At 43.7% G+C, this 20,758-nt stretch overlaps 1 protein-coding gene across 2 annotated transcripts; it reads left to right on the top strand.

The window, feature by feature from the left end:
• Nucleotides 1-3,741: 3,741 nt before the first annotated feature.
• On the top strand, nucleotides 3,742-20,683 carry SET (SET nuclear proto-oncogene). 2 transcript variants are annotated; one of them, XM_068248522.1, is made up of 8 exons: nucleotides 3,742-4,179; nucleotides 7,091-7,148; nucleotides 8,717-8,859; nucleotides 14,398-14,501; nucleotides 14,580-14,693; nucleotides 17,610-17,780; nucleotides 17,877-18,036; nucleotides 19,803-20,683. In XM_068248522.1, coding segments are annotated over exons 1-8 (825 nt in total). In that variant the 5' UTR covers nucleotides 3,742-4,106; the 3' UTR covers nucleotides 19,805-20,683. The 2 variants fall into 2 exon arrangements, with proteins under 2 accessions (XP_068104623.1, XP_068104622.1); XM_068248521.1 differs by having other exon boundaries at nucleotides 3,743-4,179; nucleotides 17,877-18,032.
• The last annotated feature ends 75 nt before the right edge of the window (nucleotides 20,684-20,758 follow it).

Here is a 20,758-nt window from a genome sequence, read left to right as displayed (position 1 = left end):
CATCGGATGTCCTCCAGGCTGTACTGCGCAGGCTCAGTAGTTCTGAGCCTGCGCAGTACAACCCGGAGGACGTCCGATGACGTCAGCGCGCCGGCGTGGAACGCACCATGGAGCGCAGAAGAGGCCCGACCTGGCCAGGTCGGGTCGGCCACCGGAGACCACCGGGAGCCTGCGGAGCGGCGTCGAGGGCACCTCCTGCCTGCCACGGGCTGGAGGAAGCCCCAGGTAAGTGGAAATGGATTTTTATTTTTTTTAGCTAGTCCCTGAACCTTCCCTTTAAGAGCATACACGGACATGACGAAAGATATTCGCAAGTCAGAGAGATTGTGGATAATTCCATTCGGATATAGAATGGGGCAGGCCGCCACCACTAGAACAATATCTTCCTGGCTTGTAAGAATAATTCAGGACTGTTACAAGTCTCTCAACCTGGAGCCTCCCGGACAACTTACGGCGCATACGACTAGAAGCATTTCTACTTCCTGGGTAGCCATGAACAGGGTTTCAGCAGAGACCATCTGCCAGGCAGCTAACTGGACGACGATAAATACATTCATGCAACATTATAGAGTTGATACGGCGGCCAATTCTTCACTTAACTTTTGGAAAGTTGTATTAACTGGACAACCTTCTTAAATTAAAAAAAAATGTATTTGCACAAAGTCTACAGTCTCTCTCCCTTCTTCAAATTTCTAGTTACATCCCACAGGTTTTGACATGGAGGCATAGGGAAAACGGAAAATTGTATACTTACCTAACGGTAATTTTCCTTTCCAGATGCCTACATGTCAACACTGGGATTCCCTCCCTTCAACTTCGGGGAGTCTGAGGTTTACATAAGACTAGGGAGGTGGCTTATTTTAGACTTTTTATAGATTGGTCCTCCGGGGTAGAGTGGGCGGGGCATCTACCCACAGGTGTTGACATGTAGGCATCGGGAAAGGAAAATTACCGTTAGGTAAGTATACAATTTTCCGTTGTCTCTGTGTCCCATGTCCGTGTGTGTCCTTGCGTTTGCACTACTGTGCATGTGCTGCAGGGACAGCCTGGGACAGGAGCAGGACAGCCAGGAGGCCGGCTGGGCGTGTGTGGGCTAAGGTCACTACTACAGTAATAAACTCCTGTTACATTAACTCTGTCCTTTGTCTTTTAATTACTGATTTTTCTGTACATAGAAGTGCTAAGATTGTATCATTAATGGGCACCTTCAACTTTCAAGCGGATCCGAGATGAAAAACTAACTATAGCAAGTAACTTGTCTATAAATCTTATCTAAAATTTAGATAGTTTACACAGCATATCTAGCTGCCAACAGCTTCAACAGTTTATGATAATTAATTCCTGTGGTACAATGAGGGCAACCATGTTCTGCTTGTCACAGGCTGAGGGCTGGAGATGCTATCAGCTTGCCTGTGAGTAAATTCAGTCCCCTTTCCTCCTTCCCTCTGCCTCTGAAATCAATGGCTAGTAACCTCCTCCTGCCCAGACTGAGCTCCCATAAGCCCTTGCTACAGTGCCAAGGCACTCTGGAGAAGCTGTGGGCGAGGCTTATTTAGTTTACAGGGAATTAGAGTATTAAAACAAAACAAAAAAAGTATTTGGATTTAGGAATGCCATATAAACTATATGAAAGGAAAACAATTATGCAATGAGTAAAAGTTTATCTCGGATCCACTTTCAGATGGGAATTAGGCAAGGTTTGATGCACCATGTGAAAGGCTTTAGGCGTCTGGACAATTTGTTTTATATTTCTTCTCCATTCAAGATTTAAAATCAGATTTTATGAGAAGCCACTTCTACACTGCAAATCGCAATTCAGATTTTCACTGGATGCTAGCAACGCAAGCATAAAAACAACAACAAAAAAATGCCGCATGCAGGACTTTTAATTGTATTAAAAATCAGAATCACATATAAAAATCATAACAAAATTGTAAATAGTGTAAAAGAGCCCTGTAACATTTTAAAAACCTGACTAATGTATCACACGTGTTCAACTTTTCCCCAATAAAGAAAACTCTGAGAAAATTGCTTGTGTTTATACTGTATGTCAAGAAGCTGCCGATCTGCCCTACTCCTACACCATTCAATTCTAAAAACACAAAAAAAAATCATAACTGAAAAAAATCAGTTTCTATCAGTTACATATCAGTTGCTGACAGTTATAACTGAAAAGACAACAGTTGAGCAAGGTAATGTCCAAGTTTCTCTATGGCTCAACTGGGCAATATCACAGCTTATAACAGAGGCGCTACACCTGCTACTGCTGGAATTCTGTTTTGTCCTCACTTTATTGCCTGATGAAGCGGGCTCGGCCTGCGAAACGCATTGCACTTTTGGGGTACCATATAATAAATGTGATTGCTACTTTTCAGACAGTCTTTTGTGTCTGCTTTATGGAGGTAAGTCCACCACTTCCTCCAAGCAAATTTTAAAGGTTTTATCCACTTTTATTCTGCTGGTGCCTCTGTTCTCCTACTGCAAAATCGTGTCCGCCCCTGGTGGAGGGGTGATCCAGGGCCGGGCCGAGGCAGAGGCTGGAGAGGCTCCAGCCTCAGGGCGCAGTGCAGGAGGGGGCGCAGAATTCATTTAGCTGTCATTCCTAATAGTGTTTGAAGCAGAAATAAATAAGAAAAGGGGATACATGACAGTGACTGCAAGCCAGATAACTAGAGATTAAGGTGTTGGGGAGGTTGTGGGCCCTGTGGCACCTCTTAGTCTAATAGCAATCAGTGTGTGACGGCTGGGGTGGGAGGGATGGAGGGGCGCACTTTGGTGTCTCAGCCTTGGGTGCTGGAGGACCTTGTCCCGCCTCTGGGGTGATCTACCCCTTTTTCTCATCTACAGAGAGCGACTTCTTAATCCTGAGTTAGGACAGGTCTAATCTCCTCACCTGCTTATCTTCTCACTGATTTGCCTTACTTCGTTTATGTTTTAACATACTACACTATATTGGGCTCTCGGTTTCTCTATATTTTATACAGCTTATAAACAGTATGCTGACCAGGAAGCTGTTATGGGGTAATGACCATTTTCAAAATGGAGGACAGAGCATTCCATTGATCACAGTGAAAAAAACAAGAGGAGGGAGAGGAAAAAGAGGTTTGTTTTGACTTTTAATTTTTAGTTCAGGTTCACTTTAAATTAAAAATAAAACAGAAATCTGATTTGATCAGATTTCTCAAACAAAGAAAAAGCTTCCAATTTTTCTGTACAACCGTTTTGTTTTTGTTTTAAATAAAATTGCTGGAAAATATGATCCTTTTATTGTTTCTAGTTAGCCAACTACAGATATGCAGCACCAACAAGAGGTTGTACTTTTTAAACACCATCCGTGAAACGTTACAAGCTGGAATCATTTTGATCAAGGAGACAGTCCATTAACTGGTGTTCCATAACTAGTCCCCCACCATTATGCAGCCGCGGAGGGAGACTAATCATCACAAGCCAGGCATTCTCTCTCACAGACAACACGTTCAACCTTCCCATCGCCGCGTGCGGCGGGAACTGAGAGCGCCTCCACCGCAACAGCTTTCTTCTGTCTCCTCCTCCATCCAGCTATAAGCCCACGTGACCCAGAAAACGGCGCGCCTTCTATCCCAATTCCCCACTCATTCCCCCTACAGCGCGGCGTGACGCCCACCTCCTCGGCTCGCTCCACCCTCCTCAGTGACTCCAGGGGGAGGTGGGCGGGATCTCTCGCGAACACTGGCGCTGAACGTCCCGCCCACCTGTTAGCGCCCCCCTTTCTCCAGGAGGTGGTGCTGCCTCGATCCCAAGAGCGGGAGCGCGTGTTGGTGCCGAGCGCAGTGCGTCCCTCCCCCTCCTTTCTCTCTCTCACACACACACTCTGGTCGCGAGCGAGATTTTACCTCAGAGCGCTCAGGAGCCCCGGCCAGTCCGCTGCCCGTCCCGCTACCGTCACCGCCGGAAGGAGGGGATTACTGCTGAGGCGCTGCGTCCCCCCCTCCCTCCCTTCCCAGGAGCGGCCGCCTTACTCACTCACCGAGGAGCTTCCTCTCTCCTCCCCTCAGCAGCCAGGCCCGAGCCTGCAGCCCACCTCCGCTCTCCTCGCCTCTCTCTCTGTCTCTCTTCCCCCTCACAGCATGTCGGCGCCGGCGGCCAAAGTCAGTAAAAAGGAGGTGAACTCCAACCACGACGGAGCAGACGAGACCTCAGGTAAGCCGGGGAGGGGGACGCGGGGGGAGGAGGGCGGCCATTTTCCTGCACACAAGGCGCGCTGGCCGGGCAGGCCCGGGGGACGAGGCCGGCGGGCACACGAGGAGGGCCCGGGGCATGCTGGCCGGCAGGGGGGGCAGCCGGGAGGGCGGGAAAGTGCTGCGGCTGGCTGTGGTGGCGCAGCTGGCCGCGGCCTCATTGTCCTCCGCCATGATGCTTCCGTCCGGATCCGCATGGCGCAGGAGGATGGCGGAGGTGGGAGGCCGCGGGGACGGCGATCTGAGTAGCGGGAGGGCCGCGGAGCGATGAATGGGTGTCCGCGCTGGCCACGTGGGTCCCCCCGGCCCGCCGCGTTTTGTCCTTCCCGCTGTACTCAGAAGCAGCAGCGCAGGCCTCCTCCCTCCCCTGCACTTCCTGTCATGTCCTCTGCCTCATGGGCCGCCACAGCTCCGGCATCCTCCCCACGTGTGTGAGACGAGCCGGCCGGGCCCTTTATGCAGGTGCTCTGTGCTGGCAACGGGCATTGTTTATGTCAGGCGTCCCCGCTGTGGTGGCCGTAGATGAAGGGCACAGATTGCTGGAGGAGCTCAATGAGACAAAGATTCTTGATAGCTCGAGGCACAGATCTGTATAACTAGATGCACAGATGAGTTAGGTTCTGCCAATGGAATATTCAACACTTTTCAAATAAGGTTTAATCAGATTTTTTTTATGCAGAGTTTGCAGATTGATTTCATTTATTTTTAAAACATTCAGTGTGGTGGTTTGAAGCTGTGACCAGCCTGATGTTTTTTTTTAGAAGAATTGTTGACCATTTTAAAATAACAGCAGTAGTAGCAATGTGTATCTTGCTAGAGTAAAAGCCCCTTACTAAAATGCAAATAGAGATTGATCAATCTATAGGTGATAATGCAGAAGTTTAGAAAAGCTGCATCAGTCAAAGGAGGAAAAGGTTTTTAGGTTGTGCAATCTTGGATATAAAGTGCCATCCTAAGGCCCCGTTCACACTTGCGGTTTTGTCAAAACCGCACCGGATGTCCGGACCGCACCGTATCGGACCTGATCCGTACGGTTCCTGTCCGGATCCGGTCCGTTTGCATCCGGTTTCCGTGCAGTGTGAACACGGTTGCGGTCCGGATCCGGTTTCTTAAGGAGATAACAACCTGTAAATACCTGGGGTCTGGGAGGTCAGCAGAAGGGTCTGGGGTCATTGTTGGAGACAGGTGGACGTGTGGAGACCATCTGTGGATACAGAGACTGCAGTTGGGACCATGGATCCAGGCATTTTTCGTATACCTGGGAATTCTCTGTTGTTCGCCTCCTCGTTATCAGACTTATATCAGACATGTTGCTGCCTAGAGCTCCAGCATGAAATCGCTGCTGCCCCACTCTGTGAACTCCATGTGGTCCCCATCCAAAATGCATAGGAAGTGGGGTAGAACGTCCGGTTTTTGTAGCCAGTGTGTTGTGCGCTCTCCGGTTCTCATTACTTTGTATTGGCCGGATGGTGCAGTCCGGCTCCGCCCCGGATACGGCTGCCGGAGGAGCCGGACCAAAAAATAGCGCATGTTGGAACGGACGCCGGAGTCCGGATCCGGTCCGGCAGAACGGACGCATGTGAACGGACGCATAGGCTTTCATTGCTATTGCCGTGCGTCCGTTCCGTCCGTTCTGCAAGCGGTCCGGCTCCGGCACGGCGATTCCGGATGGCCACCGCTAATGTGAACCGGGCCTAAAAAATAATTTGAAACATGCATGTGCAAGGGCCTGTTTCCACTAAGGACACATCCAAGTCTGAAAAAAAATTGCCATTGTTTTCTAGCAAATGAGGTGAAAGGGATATAGAGGCTGACATGTTTTTTCTTTTTAAAAATAATGCACATTGCCTGGCTGTCCTGGTATCCTTTGCCTCAAATACTACAGTTACCACATTCTGGTACTGATTTTTAGGGGATACAGTCAACCTCCCACAATTGACAAGTGTCGTTGTACCTTACACCCGGATTGCTTAGTCCGTCTTTGAGTGTTCAGCATTGCAGACAGGCTAAATGTAAGAATTACTATAGCAGTATAGTTTTATAGAACAAATGGATAAGTTGGACGTTTACACTTCAGCAATTAAGGACAGAAAATCTAGGTAGGTAAAAGGTGTCGTTATAGGAACTTTTTTTTATATATATATACACAAATGTAGTAGCTTTGAATGGCTGGGTTTGTTGTCCTCTTTTAGGCTCCTTTGGTCATGGTGGATAGTGTAAAATGGACCCATTGTTTTAATTGGTCCTTTCCCACTTGCTCCACTGTATTGCCTTAAGTGCACTGCGTGCGGTTTTCTGGATAGCGCAAACTCCTGCCATTCTTGACTGTGGCAGCCATGCTAGTCTGGATGGACTGTGCATTGCATTACAAAGTAATGCAAAGCACAAATATAGTGTGCAGGGTCCCTTATGCCTGTTAATGTTTTTTCTGTTAGATGAAATATATGTAATCCTTCCAGCTATCCAAAGTAATGTACCGTGTTGTGCAAATTTATAACCAACTATCTTGATTACATATTTTTGTGTGTGTGTGTGTGTGTGTGTGTGTGTGTGTGTGTGTGTGTGTGTGTATATATATGTATATATATATATATATATATATATATATATATATATATATATATATGTGTGTGTGGTCTACAAATAATTACTAAAACTGAGCAAGATTGTGCATGCAGAACTGTCCTCCCTTAGGTGGGTAACTGGTGTTAAAGGAACGTTTGCTTAGAATGTCACACTCTGTAGTTGGTCAATTTAATGATCCACGAGATCAGATTTGAAACAAAATTATGATTTTTCTGTAAGCTGTTTGTGTAATGTTGTGATTCATTACTGCTGGGACATGCTATAATTACTTTCACATTCTGTTTTAGAAAAGGAGCAACAGGAAGCAATTGAACATATTGATGAAGTACAGAATGAAATAGACAGGTAATTTCTGGTTTTACTATACCATGTACTATGTTTTGAATGTTGAATTGAAAGCTAAAGTATTTTTATGGATCCAAAATACTTTAGCAGGCATTTATGTAATGTAACTTGTGTCTTAATCCAGGAGCAAGATTTAAAGGGACCAGAAGGGTAAGACGTATGGAGACTGACTTGTGTATTTCCTTTTAAACAATGCACATTGCCTGGCTGTCTTGATCCTTTTACATGTAAATATTACCAATAGACTCTGAAAGTAGCATGTAGCTCAGATCTTTCTAACAAGATTAGCTGCATGTTTGTTTCAGGTATGATTCAGGCACCACTGACCAGAAAGATCAACAGCAAGCCAGGTGACTGGTATTGTTTAAAATAAATATGGCAGCCTCCATATGTCTCACCTTGTGTTTGTTTACTTTTAAGGCTATGTTGCAAACTACTAAGTTGATGTACTATTTGTACGTGTTTTGGCCTGGCACTTTAAACCTTGTACAGACATTCCAAAATTTGGCTCCAGTAGAATAATTATTCAGAGCTAATTAATACAGGAGGATTCATTTTAGCTCCCATAGCAGAGAGTTCTAGTCACTGGTCACTCTAGGTGTTGCAGCAGCTCAAATAAGGGAGGTAGTCAAGCCTTTCCCTCTATCCATGTGCTAATGTTTACTGAAGAATGTTGCTAGGGAACTGCTTTCAGATACAGATAATCAGCTTTTTATTTGTCCTGTTACTGCTTTATATGCTATTTAGAGGTTGAAAAGCTTTGAGCCCAAGGTGTCTGAGAGTGGTATTAATGAGTACACTTAAAACCTTGCCCAAGAGGCTGAAAAAATGCTGCCTCTTCTGACAATCTGGATGAAAACCATAGCATTTATGTAATGTATCGAAGTAGAATTACTTGTAGCCATTTTCATTGTGATGCCAGTGCATTTATGCTACTTTAATCCATATGCTCCATTTTGCTTTGATTTGTCAATTTCATCAGAGATTTGTTAGTGTGCACGCCACCTGTAGTAACCAAGTATAAATGTCTAACTACTGGTGCCATTCATGTTGGGTAACTACAAGTGGAGCAGTCACTTTGTTTCATAAAAAGCACATGGCAAAATTAAAAAGCCTATTTGCATTACATATGCTTATTTAAAGGGGTTATGTGGACTGTTTCAATAAACAAAACCCACCACTTTCCTGGGGCTTCTATCGCGCCCAAAGCAGCTGAAATGTCCCACGCCGTCCTCCGAAACTACGTTGCCCGCAGCCAGTCCCGTTGTAGTATTTGTCTAGCAAGACCGATGGAGCGAGTGCGTGGCCATAGCCACGCAGCTGCAGTTTAATCAGACGGCTGATTGGACGGACATCGCGGGACATTTCAGCTGCAGGGGGTCGATAGAAGCCCCAGGTAAGTGGCGGTTTTTATTTATTAAAACAGCCAACAAATCTCCTTTTAATAAATAAGCAGCCAAACATTTCCATGGCCAATAAAATAATTTGGCACATTTTCTATTAAGCCTATTTGCACTGTGGTTCAATAGTTAACTTTAATTTCTCTCTACAACCATTTCTTCCTGCAGACTGAACGAACAGGCCAGTGAGGAAATATTGAAAGTAGAACAGAAATACAACAAACTTCGCCAGCCATTCTTTCAGAAGAGGTCAGAATTGATCGCCAAAATCCCAAACTTTTGGGTCACAACATTTGTCAATCACCCACAAGGTAATTTTTTTTATATTTTTAAAGGGTTAATAGTTTTGGTTTGTTTGCAACCAACCCTTGCTGTCTGTTTAATATTTAGACATAAGCTTGATGAAAGCTGCAGAATGTGTACCTGTGTTGAAAGCTCATTCGTTGTATAGGAAAGTTTACTTTTTTCATTTTCTTACTCAGATCGGATTGATTTGAGTAAATTTGTTGGGGGGGGGGGGGGGGGGGGGTTGGTTTATTTTTTTAATTTACTGATAGGATTGGCAAAGAGAATGAGTGTCCATTGATATTTAACATCTAATACAGTACTTGATCCAGCCATGCTTCTGGTAGAACTGTGTACTTAAAGGATACCTGAAGTGACACGTGATAGACACGTATATGTATAGATAGTGCTTAGCACGGAAATAACTGCTGTGTTCCTTTTTTCTTTCTCTGCCTGTAAGAGTTAATTATCAGGTATGTAAGTGGTTGACTCAGTCCTGACTCAGACAGGAATTGACTACAGTGTAACCCTCACTGATAAGAAATCCAACCATAAAACACTTTCCTAGCAGAAAATGGCTTACGAGAGCAAGAAAGAGATAAAAAGGGGAATTTCTTATCTGAGGGTCACATTGTAGTCACTTCCTTGTCTGAGTCAGGACTAAGTCAGCCACTTACATACCTGATATTTAACTCTTTCAGACGGAGAAAGAAAAAAAGGGACACTGCATAGTTATTTGTGTGCTAGGCACTGTACATACACATGTTTATCTCATCATGTCACTTCAGGTATTCTTTAAAGGGAACCTTAACTGAGATGGATATGGATGTATCTTTTTTTAAACAATACCAGTTGCTTCAGTCCTACTGATCCCGTTGGCTGCAGTAGTGGCTAAATCACACACCTGAAACAAGCATGCCACTAATCCAGTCTGACTTCATTCAGAGCAACTGATCTGCATGCTTGAGGGGCTGAGGCTAAAAGTATTAGAGACGCGGGGTCAACAGGAGAGTCGGGCAACTGGTATTTTAAAAAGGAAAAATCCATATCCTTCTCAGTTTGTTTTCTTTAAAGGATACCCCAACTGAAATGTGACATAAGATGGACATGTGTATGTACAGTGCCTAGCACACAGATAACTATGCTGTGTTCCTTTTTTTCTTTCTCTGTCTGAAAGAGTTAAATATCAGGTATGTAAGTGGCTGACTCAGTCCTGACTCAGACAGGAAGTGACTACAGTGTGACCCTCACTGATAAGAAATCCCCCTCTTTTACCTCTTTCTTGCTCTCAGAAGCCATTTTCTGCTAGGAAAGTGTTTTATAGTTGGAATTTCTTATCAGTGAGGGTCACACTGTAGTCACTTCCTGTCTGAGTCAGGACTGAGTCAGCCACTTACATACCTGATATTTAACTCTTTCAGACCGAGAAAGGAAAAAAAGGAACACAGCATAGTTATCTGTGTGCTAGGCACTGTACATACACATGTCTATCTCATTATGTCACATTTCAGTTGAGGTATCCTTTAAGGGCCCATTTCCACTAGCATGGAGATTTGGCTGCATCCGCAGTGTGTCCCCTGCAGGGAGATTGCACAGGGAATCGGTCATGGGGGATAATGCAGCAGCTGTCCGAATTGCTTGCCATAGCAATTCGGACTACATTGCAGCATTTTCCCGGCAGAGAAAGAAAAAAAGGAACACAGCATAGTTATCTGTGTGCTAGGCACTGTACATACACATGTCTATCTCATTATGTCACATTTCAGTTGAGGTATCCTTTAAAGAGAATCTGTACACTAATATTGTTACACTAAAAAGCATACCATTCTATTCCTTATTTTCTCCTGTGCCCCTCTGTGCTGTTTCTGCCACTCTCTGCTGCAATCCTGGCTTGTAATTAACAGTTTTAGGCAATGTTTACAAACAAACTAACCAGCTTCTAATAGGCTCAGCTAAGCATAGTGTGTGAGTATGCAGGGGGCCTGCAGAGGGTGTGTATCGCTTCTACCAATCACAAGCAGCCCTGCACATTCCACACAATCAAAGCCTTAGCCCGACAAACAGGACAGAGGAAAGATACATTGATTTATTACAGAGACAGTGTAATTCGGAAGAGCTGCAGTAAGCCCCAGCACATTAGAACAGGCATAGGAACTCATAGGATAGAAGAACTAAGGCTGAAAAAATTGTTAGTCTCTTTAAGGGCCCATTTCCACTAGCATGGAGATTGGGCTGCATCCGCAGTGTGTCCCTGCAGGGAGATTGCACAGGGAATTGGGTCATGGGGGATAATGCAGCAGCTGTCCGAATCGCTTGCCATAGCAATTCGGACTACATTGCAGCATTTTCCCGCGCGAGTGGCAGCAAACACCATAGCCTTGCATAACATGGCATCTGGGATTCGGCTGTGTAACTCGCACAACTGGAAGGGTCTCGTGGAAACTGTGGTGGCCCGGAAGTAAACCTGGGCCAGAAAGAAATAAACACACGGATCCTCTGAACACATATGAAGAGGTTGTTGGATATTCTGGTTGTGCTCCCCACCGTATACAAGTGGCTGCCAATGCTGCATCTTGTGAGTACAGCTGTCTGTTCAGCAATCTGCTTGTCCATGAGTCGCTCCATGTTACTGTGCAGACACATCCATACTTGCGCAGTGCGGCCGCAAATAGCTTTTTGATTTATTTCTGCCGGCGCAGGGTTGCAGAAACACTTTTTAAAATTGTTTCCCTTTTTTTGTTTAAAAAGCCATTTTCAAAGTAATTCTACAGTTAGCACACTAGGACATTTTACATTGCAAGTATTTTGATAAGCTGTAGTATGCTGGGCATACACGGCTTGACGCAGGCTTATCAAGTCGCTAATGGCTCAATTGATAACATCCGACGTGTCCGATGACCACGGGGATCGAGATTCCGTGCTCGATACCCGCAGGCGGGCTATGGCAGGGACGAGCGGGAATTGATCCGGGAATACACCGGACGAGTGGGGATGCAGCGGGAGTCGATCCGGCGGCTAATCGTGAATGCCCAGCATAACAGATGCAACTTTTTTTTTTTGTTCTCTGAAGGTGACCAATTCATGTATTTGAATAACTTCCTGGCAGGAAGTGGCAAGAGGTCCTGTGTATAGAACTGTGGCATCCCCTCAGACTAATGCCTCTGAAATTAATGTCTTTTTTTTTTTTTTTTTTTTTTTTTTTTTTTTTTTAAAGCCTTCATAATTTGATGCCATAAATCTTATATGGGCTAGTTTTGTGGATTTTGGGTTAATCCCTGAGATGGCAACACTGAAATGAGAATTTTGTAAAGTCTGACACAAAATGATATACTGTTGCCATAGTTTCGTGCTACCTTCATATGGATTATTTCCAAGCATTAGAAAATAGCTGCTGCAGACTGAAAGGGAATTTATTTATTTCTGGAAAGAAAATGGTTTGGTGTGTTCTGTGATCTATGGAGGCTGCAGTCTTGGCAACTTTATGAAATAAATGCTTGTTTAGTGCAATATATTGCTTGTTGTTTGCTTGAAACCAGAACGCAGGCATATGTACAACCGTTGTTTACTTGTTTTTCAAGTGAGTGATCAAGTATATTCTAGCCAGAGAATCAGCATTTCAGATAGCAAACTAGCATTTGTTGGGCTGGCAGCTTTCAAAGCTGTCTGAAAGGTGTGGTCTTCCTAACATTCCCATAACAGCAACATTAGTGGATCACTGTAAAGAGGTAAGGCCTGGTTCACACTGCAAGAGGTTTTTTTTTTTTTTTTTTTTGTTTAGTGCTAATGCAATGCTATGGGTGATTTTTATAAAATCACATTGCTCAAGTGAGAACAAACTCAAAGCAAGCGTTTAGAAGAAGCTCTTGCGATGTGAACCAGTCGTAAGGCTCTGTACTATGCAGCCTTAACTTCTTGGAATTTGTGGCCATTTATAACTTAACCACTTAAGGACCAGGGCTTTCTGCAGTGATCGGTGCTGCGTGGGCTCTCCAGCCCGCAGCACCGATCAGGATTGAGCCTTGGCGATCAGACTTCCCTAACCCCCCCTTTTCTCCACTAGGGGATGTCCTGCTGGGGGGGGGGTCTGATTGCCGCCAGCTGTTTGTGATCTGCGGGGGGAGTGGGGGGCTCTTCAAAGCCCCCCTCCGCAGCTTTTTCGGCGCTCTCCCTGCCTTTCTGTCCCTCCCTCTCCCTCCATTGGCTGCGCAGGACGGATATCCGTCCTGCGCATTGAAGGATAGGCTTCAGCCTATCATATGCCGGCGATACCCGGGCAATCAGAGGCCGGGGATCGCCGATCTACGTCACGGTGCTGCTGTTTACATTTCGCTGGCGAGACGCGATCGGCGGCTCTCCGGCTGTTCGCGGAGACAGCCTCCGTGAACTGGCATGGAAAATCCATGCTATACCACTAACGACCCGCCGACACCTATCGGCGTTAGGCGGTCTTTAAGTGGTTAATTGGATTGCATACACATCTAATTTTTTTTGTTGTTGTTTTTTTTGTAACGCTTATTTTGAATACAATGAACAGATTCTTTAGGTAAGCTCTTATGCTATATGGAGGTGTTAATATTGGCCAATCAATGTTTGATGTGTACACAACCACTGTAGTTTAGGTTGAAAAATGCTTCTTCATGCTGTCCCACACATCACATGTCCTTTGCATTGGTGGAAAACATTGGCAGGAGCATGACTGCTCGATTTACCTGGAAGTGCATTGACGTTAGCAGACTTCACTTGCGCTCAAGAGCCATTTAAGGCTTGTTTCACACTGTTAACTAAACGTTCATAGTGTGAACACAGCTTTAAGGATAATCAAAAAAGGCTGGTCAGAGATCCACTAAGCAATTACTGTAATGAGAACTTTTACTTTAACAAGTACGGTAAATAAGATGTAAGAAAAATGGGTTCTGGTCAGTTTTTTGATTTCTACTTGCAGACAGATATTTTTACAAAGCATAATACTTGGAACACAAGATGCAGTTTCCCGTTCAATCGAGGGGTGATCAGATTGGAAGTTGTATCGTGTGTACATGTCCAAACTTCTCCTGATCGATAAAGGAATCTATTGTCCGATAACGTTACAAATTATATTCCCTTTTTCTATTGTAAACAGATTGGATATGTCAAATAATCACCTGATTCCTGTCGATTGGACCGGAAATTGCATTGTGTTCCCAGCATAACAGCTCAGACAGCTGCAATATGCCGCAATGGCAACAGTACTTTGGAATACACACTACCAATATGCCTGCATAAACTTCCTGTTACTTTTAGCACGCCTATTCCAAATGAGTAAATGGAATCAGATTTTGACAAATCCATTGTTTCAGCTCAACACATAGCTGAAATTAAGTTTGCCATTGCAGTGTATAGCTATAGTGTATCGGTTTGTTTTTGTTTTTTTGGGCCCCCACTAGTGGAATTTGCTTTTAGATCACAACATAACTTATTCATGTCAAATAATTCACCATGTTTGCCAGCATATAAATGTACATGTTAAGTATAAAACCAAGCATTTTCACTTGGTAGAATCTAATCAAATGCATTCCTTTTTGCAGTCTCTGCGCTGTTGGGCGAAGAAGATGAGGAGGCGCTTCACTATCTCACTCGAGTGGAAGTGACAGAGTTTGAAGACATAAAGTCTGGCTACAGAATAGATTTTGTAAGTATTGTGAAGTGTGCAGTGTGTCCATCGGTGACCATTGTCGTGTGTGACTGCTGACGATATTTTCTCTTGCAGAATTTTGATGAAAACCCCTACTTTGAGAACAAAGTCCTCTCTAAAGAGTTCCACTTAAATGAGAGCGGAGATCCATCTTCAAAGTCAACAGAGATAAAATGGAAAGCTGGAAAGGTAATACACATTTTGCTCTGTATTTTTAGTTTTGACTTTCCACTTCTATTTGACGAATAGTTTTTAACCACTTCAGCCTACAGGGTTGAGATTTTTTTTTACATCTGAGCAACTTTCGCCTCCCATTCATTTGCCAATAACTTTATCACTACTCATCACAATGAATTGATCTATATCTTGTTTTTCCCGCCACCAATTAGGCTTTCTGTGGGTGATACATTTTGCTGAGAATTAATTTATTCTAAACTAATTTTAACAGGAATATTAAGAAAGAAATGGAAAAAAATCATAAATGCTCAGCTTTTGGCCATTAGTTTGAAATTAATACATGCTGCCATAATTAAAACCTATGTACTTTATTTACCAATTTCTCCCGCTTATTACACCATTTAAATTATGTCCTTAACACAACGTATGATGCCGATATTTAATTTGAAAAAAAGGTACTTTTTTTCAATTTGCGTCAATCACTATTTAGAAGCCCATAATTTAAAGAGAACCCGAGGTGGGTTTGAAGAATATTATCTACATACAGAGGCTGGATCTGCCTATACAGCCCAGCCTCTGTTGCTATCCCAAACCCCCCTAAGGTCCCCCTGCACTCTGCAATCCCTCAAATCACAGCCCTGCTGCTGACAAACAGCTTGTCAGAGCTGGCTTTGTTTCTCTATAGTGTCAGTCTGCTGCTCTCCCCGCCTCCTGCAGAACTCCAGTCCCCCGCCTGCATCCCTTCCCTCCCTGCTGATTGGAGGGAAGGGACGGGGGCAGGGACCGGAGCTATGCAGGAGGCGGGGGAGCAGCTGAGACTGACACTACAGATGTAAACACAGCCTCACAGCATGACTATGATTTATGATTGCATAGTGCAGGGGGGACCTTAGTGGGGTTTGGGATAGCAACAGAAACTGGGCTGTATAGGCAGATCCAGCCTCTGTATGCAGATAACATTCTTTAAACACACCTTGGGTTCTTTTTAATAAATCATATTGATCTACTCCTTTGACATGAATATTTAAAAAGTTTAGACCCTTAAGGTAACTATTTGGTTTTTTTGTTGTTGTAAACTTCTATTTTATATTTTATTAAAACTTGTATGTGGGTATTTTTTGGTGTGGGAGGTAAACAGGGGATTTTAAATGTTTCAAAATGTATTTATTCAATGTAAAGTGTTTGTTGGTGTAGTTTGCGATTTGGCCACAAGATGGCCACAGTCAAAAAATCCTGGGAGCGATCGATCTCGCTCCCAGGAAGAAGTATGAAGACGGGGAACTTTTTGATTTTAGAAAAGCCGCAGCGTCTGAAGAGACGCTGTCTGCTTTTCTCCAGGGGGAGGGGGGTCCGATCAGTGAAAGGAATTTATAACCCCTTTCATTGATCGCTGGGCTAATGGACCCCAGCGGGAGCGCACACAGCCTAACTGGACGAAAATTTTCATCCGGTTAGGCTGAAGTGGTTAAGTCTGGCTGTACCTTGAACTGCTCTTTATGGGTTATGTTCATTTTGGCGTTTAGTTGGTAGTGTCGGATGAATGGGGATTGCAGCCATTGGTCTGTAGTGGTGGCATCAAATAAGTTCCATCCTTTCAGCTAATGTTCCTACCACAGTTTAAGGACGACTAATGTACCTAGCAAGGTGTGTTTGAGTCCTTAGGGAACTCATATGAATGTAGGGAGTTCATCAATTTTTAAATATAAAACAGGATATCTGAAAAGCATTCATACCTGATTATAACGTCATAGATACGTGATCAGATGTTACTACAAAAGGTGGCACTTGGTGAATGTTGGCTTATCATAAGCGAGGAGGTCGTAATAGTTATGAGAATTGCTGCTTGACTACACAGGCAGACGTGCAGGAAACAGGACTTCATATTTTTGCTGTGTATGAATAATGAATCGACGTGACACTAGTTAATTGTCCAGTAATGGTTATGCAGTGCTGAAAATATAAATGGTGACTTCATGTTTGCGGCTTATGCATTGCAGCAGTAATGTTTGAACTGACATGGCTACATACGTGCTCTAGACTTGGTTTGGTTGTCTATTATGCATGTGCACAAGCCTCAATTGAACTGAATTCTAAATCGGGTTATCCAGCTCAAATGCATTATATGTATTCCAGTTGCAGGTCAAGAATTGTAAAGTCATACATTACTCTGAGTGAAATACACCAAATTTCTTTTTCTATGTTGCTGTCACAGTAGGTTGTAAATAAAAAAAACCTGACAAATCAGTCTGGTTTTGTACTAGTTAATCTCCTCATAAGGGATTCTCTGTATTTCCTTTATTCTTTACAAAAACATTCTCTGGAATGTATCTATAGAGATGCATATGTTGCTTTCCCTTCACCCTACTTGCACATTTTATTTTCACAGTTAAACTTAGCCAATTGCTTTACAGTAAGTGCTTTTGAAAACTAAGAAAACTGAGAATCTCTCATAAGTAAATGGATTAGTCCAAAATAGATTAATCTGGTTTTTTTACTACCTACTGTAAGTGATAACATGGGGTCAAATTAATTTATACTTTATTGCATTTCAGTCTGAGACAAATGTACATCTTGTATGCATTTTACAAATTGTTCTCAGTTGTGGTCCTCAAAAATAAGTTCAGGCAGACCTAAGATACAGCACCTCTACTCCATTTGCACTCAGATACTGTGCTGTTTACACCGCCAGGGCCTTATTAGAGAGGGGATTTGGCTCTGCAAGACAGTGTGCTATACGGTGGAGTGACATGACCAATGGTTTTGAAAATGGGTAAAAGCATGTTTTCTTAGTAGTTGCACGTTTCCAGGCTTTCTGTTGGGGTTGGGATATGTTAAGCTTTTAAAACTCACAAAATTTGGACCTTTTTAGTAGGTCTCTTTATTGAAATATTGGATATTAATCTAACTTGTGTGGTTTCTTTTACCTAGGACTTGACGAAGCGTTCTAGCCAAACACAGAATAAAGCCAGCCGAAAGAGGCAACACGAAGAACCAGAAAGCTTTTTCACTTGGTTCACGGATCATTCTGATGCAGGAGCAGACGAATTAGGAGAGGTTATTAAGGATGACATTTGGCCAAATCCCTTACAGTACTACCTGGTAAGTGAAATCTACTTGCATCATTCGGTTGTGTCTGCTTTACAAGTAGCTCAGTAATTAGCTCAGTAATGCTGATGAATGTACTTTATTGGTTAGGTTCCGGATATGGAAGATGAAGAAGCTGAGGGAGAGGAAGATGACGACGATGATGAAGAGGAAGAAGGGTTAGAGGACATAGACGAGGAAGGTGATGAAGATGAGGTCGAAGGAGAGGAGGAGGATGATGAAGATGAGGAGGGAGAAGAAGCAGAGGTATGTACGTAAATCTTTTATTACTCTATTGCATACAAAGCACAGTACACACCATGATTCTCAAAATGAGCACAACAGAGTAGGGAAGAGCTACACTTAATGGCAGCATTACTTCCTAACAGTGCCTTGGTTAGCTATGATCGGTTTTAGAAATTTCAAGGATTCCACTGGAGCTGCACTGCTTGCAATTTCTCCTGCCCCATTTGACCATACTCCATTCTTTGCATTGGTGCATAGGTCAATGGCTAAGCATTACAGCTGAACTTACTAGCGATCTCCATGAATGTGGAGCCAGGTTGTGTGAAGCTACGTACACACCCGACTGGTGTAGCCATCTGGATCAAGCTCGATCCTTAGGGGGCTAATGCGGTGTACGATCTTTGTACGAATGATCCTGCGGCTGCAGTTGAGTGACTTGTTGTATATTTCTATGGGAAGGCACGATGGTAAGCCTCTGGGCAGTGTAGGGAGGGTGAATGATGCCCTTAAGTCAGTCGTGTAAAGACTAGACATACCGTAACTTCTGGGGAAACCTGTGCTAATGCTAGAAGATCCTTGGCTGAGATGGCCACCACGCCTGAGTTTAGTCCATCTTATGTACAAAGCTTGAGTGACAGAACACACCGTAATCTCTGTGATCTCTTCCACCTAGTGTCAAATCAATACCCCTCTCCTGGGACTACTTGCCTAGGATGCACCACTATGTATGATTTTATTCCTGGATATGTTGCTGCTCTCGTCCTGTTCTTTTGACCTTGTTGGGTTTAGAGGCATTTTTTACAAAGGGGTATGTTTTTCTCCATCAATTGGAAACTTACGAGAAACCTGATGCAGTGGAAAATTATTTATTTACTTTGGTCTTCTTCCAGCCCTCCCAGTCTTAGAGGTCCCTTGGCGTCCTTGCCCCAACCGTTGTTACGTCAGCCTGATTATAGTCCGCAATCTGGGTCCCAGCCACATGCCTCCTCTATTGTGCTCCTGTGGGCAGTAGCTTTCTGCGCATGAGCGGCTACGAGTCTTTACAAATTGCACATTTGCAGAACGCTCCTGGCCACGGGATCATGAGCAGGGAGTTGGTGACTGGGACAGCATATGCTGTGTAATGCACAGTTGTGCTGCCAGCAAAACAAAGGCGACCTGGATGATAACGAGGGACCTTAAAGACTGGGGGCCAGAAGCCCCAGATAAGTAACACAGGGCCCCACTTTTCTCACACGGAAATTGGGACTTGACCCTTCGAGTACCAGTTCAGGGTAGAGTGTTTTACAAGCACATCTGTTTCTATGGAGCACAAAGGGTAATTCCGTGCGGAGAGGGAACTGCTTTCGGGTGGGATGATTTGGCTGGCTGAATCTAGTTGATGCATCGAGGGACCCTGCTGTACACGTCAGATTTTTGGCCGCCATGCACCAGAACTTAGCGTGTGTACAGCAGCCCCTCAATGTGTGGGCAAGTGATCAGCCCAGTGGATTGTCTCGACTGCGCATATCCACTGTGCCTCTTTATCGTACCTTTCCCTCTGAACTACCGCATGAGGCATGAAGCCCCAATCCCTGCGGGTGGCGGTCATCATACATGTATGCAAGGCTTAAAGCTAGAAAACTACAGGGGCTTGTGAATCCAATTGCACTGAATATGGAAATTCCACAAACCTAAAATAGTTATCCTTTTCACTGTCCTTCACAAAACTGTATTAGAAACATTTAAGCTGCAATTGTATTTATTTTTTTAAAGTTGCTTACAACTTACATTTTTCCCTTTCCTTTGCAGGAGGATGAAGGAGAAGACGATTAAGCGATTGCATTGTTTGGATTCCACCCTTTTTTTCCTTTTTTTTTAATCCAATCCCTGGGAGCAAGATGCTGTTGTGTTTTTTTTTTTTTGTTTTTGTTTTTTTTCACTTATTTTTGCTTTCTTTTTATTTTGTGTGATCGGTCGCCTTGTTCTTGGTCCCTTCCCCCTTCTCTTTATACCATGGTTCATAATTTTATTTTATTTTTTGGGAGGGGGGAGAGGTAAGAACTGAGTAAAAATACAGTTGAAATCTCTAACCTAATTACGTTCCTAAGTCCATTCTCCTCAACACACAACCTGTAACATCATAGGTGTGCACAGCACCCTCGTGCCACTTGGCTGTGGGAGCTGAGGATTGTTAGACCCTGTGTGAATAGTGCATAGCAGTCTAGCCTTTCCATTTATATTTTCCCCCCTTCTGTGTATATTGGGCTCAGAGGTTACTGTTTCCATGCAGCAAACAGGTAGCAGTTACCAACATGTATCGGTCTATTTTTTTTTTTTTTCTTGTTATAAAAATGTATGAAAAATGGAAAAAAAAATACTGTGGGGGATAGTAAGAGGGGAGGGTTTTCAGAGTCAGCAGGGAGGGGGTGGGGGGGCAGGTTGGGCATTTTGGAAATAAAGGCTTTTCTCTGGCATGTTTGTGATGTTTTTGAAGACATCCATGCAGTTTAAGACACTTATTAAAAAAAAAGTTAAAAGCTGAAATAAATCTCCTGGATGGCTCACGGCCCTGACACAGAAACGGACATTGTCAATATTTTTTTTTTCTCTGGAAAGGAAATAATGCTCAGTTTTAAAACGTTAAAGTGTACAAGTTGCTTTGTTACAATAAAACTACATGTGTACACAAAGGGACTGCTGGTTTTCACTCAGACGCTGCTTTTCTTCCCTGCCTGTATGTTCTCACACTCAGTTTTTTTGTTTTT

This window comes from Hyperolius riggenbachi, chromosome 8 (assembly GCF_040937935.1).
Source record: "Hyperolius riggenbachi isolate aHypRig1 chromosome 8, aHypRig1.pri, whole genome shotgun sequence".
NCBI lineage: Eukaryota > Metazoa > Chordata > Amphibia > Anura > Hyperoliidae > Hyperolius > Hyperolius riggenbachi.
The sequence above is the reverse complement of the archived record's forward strand: the minus strand, read 5'-3'. Positions and strand labels throughout refer to the sequence as shown.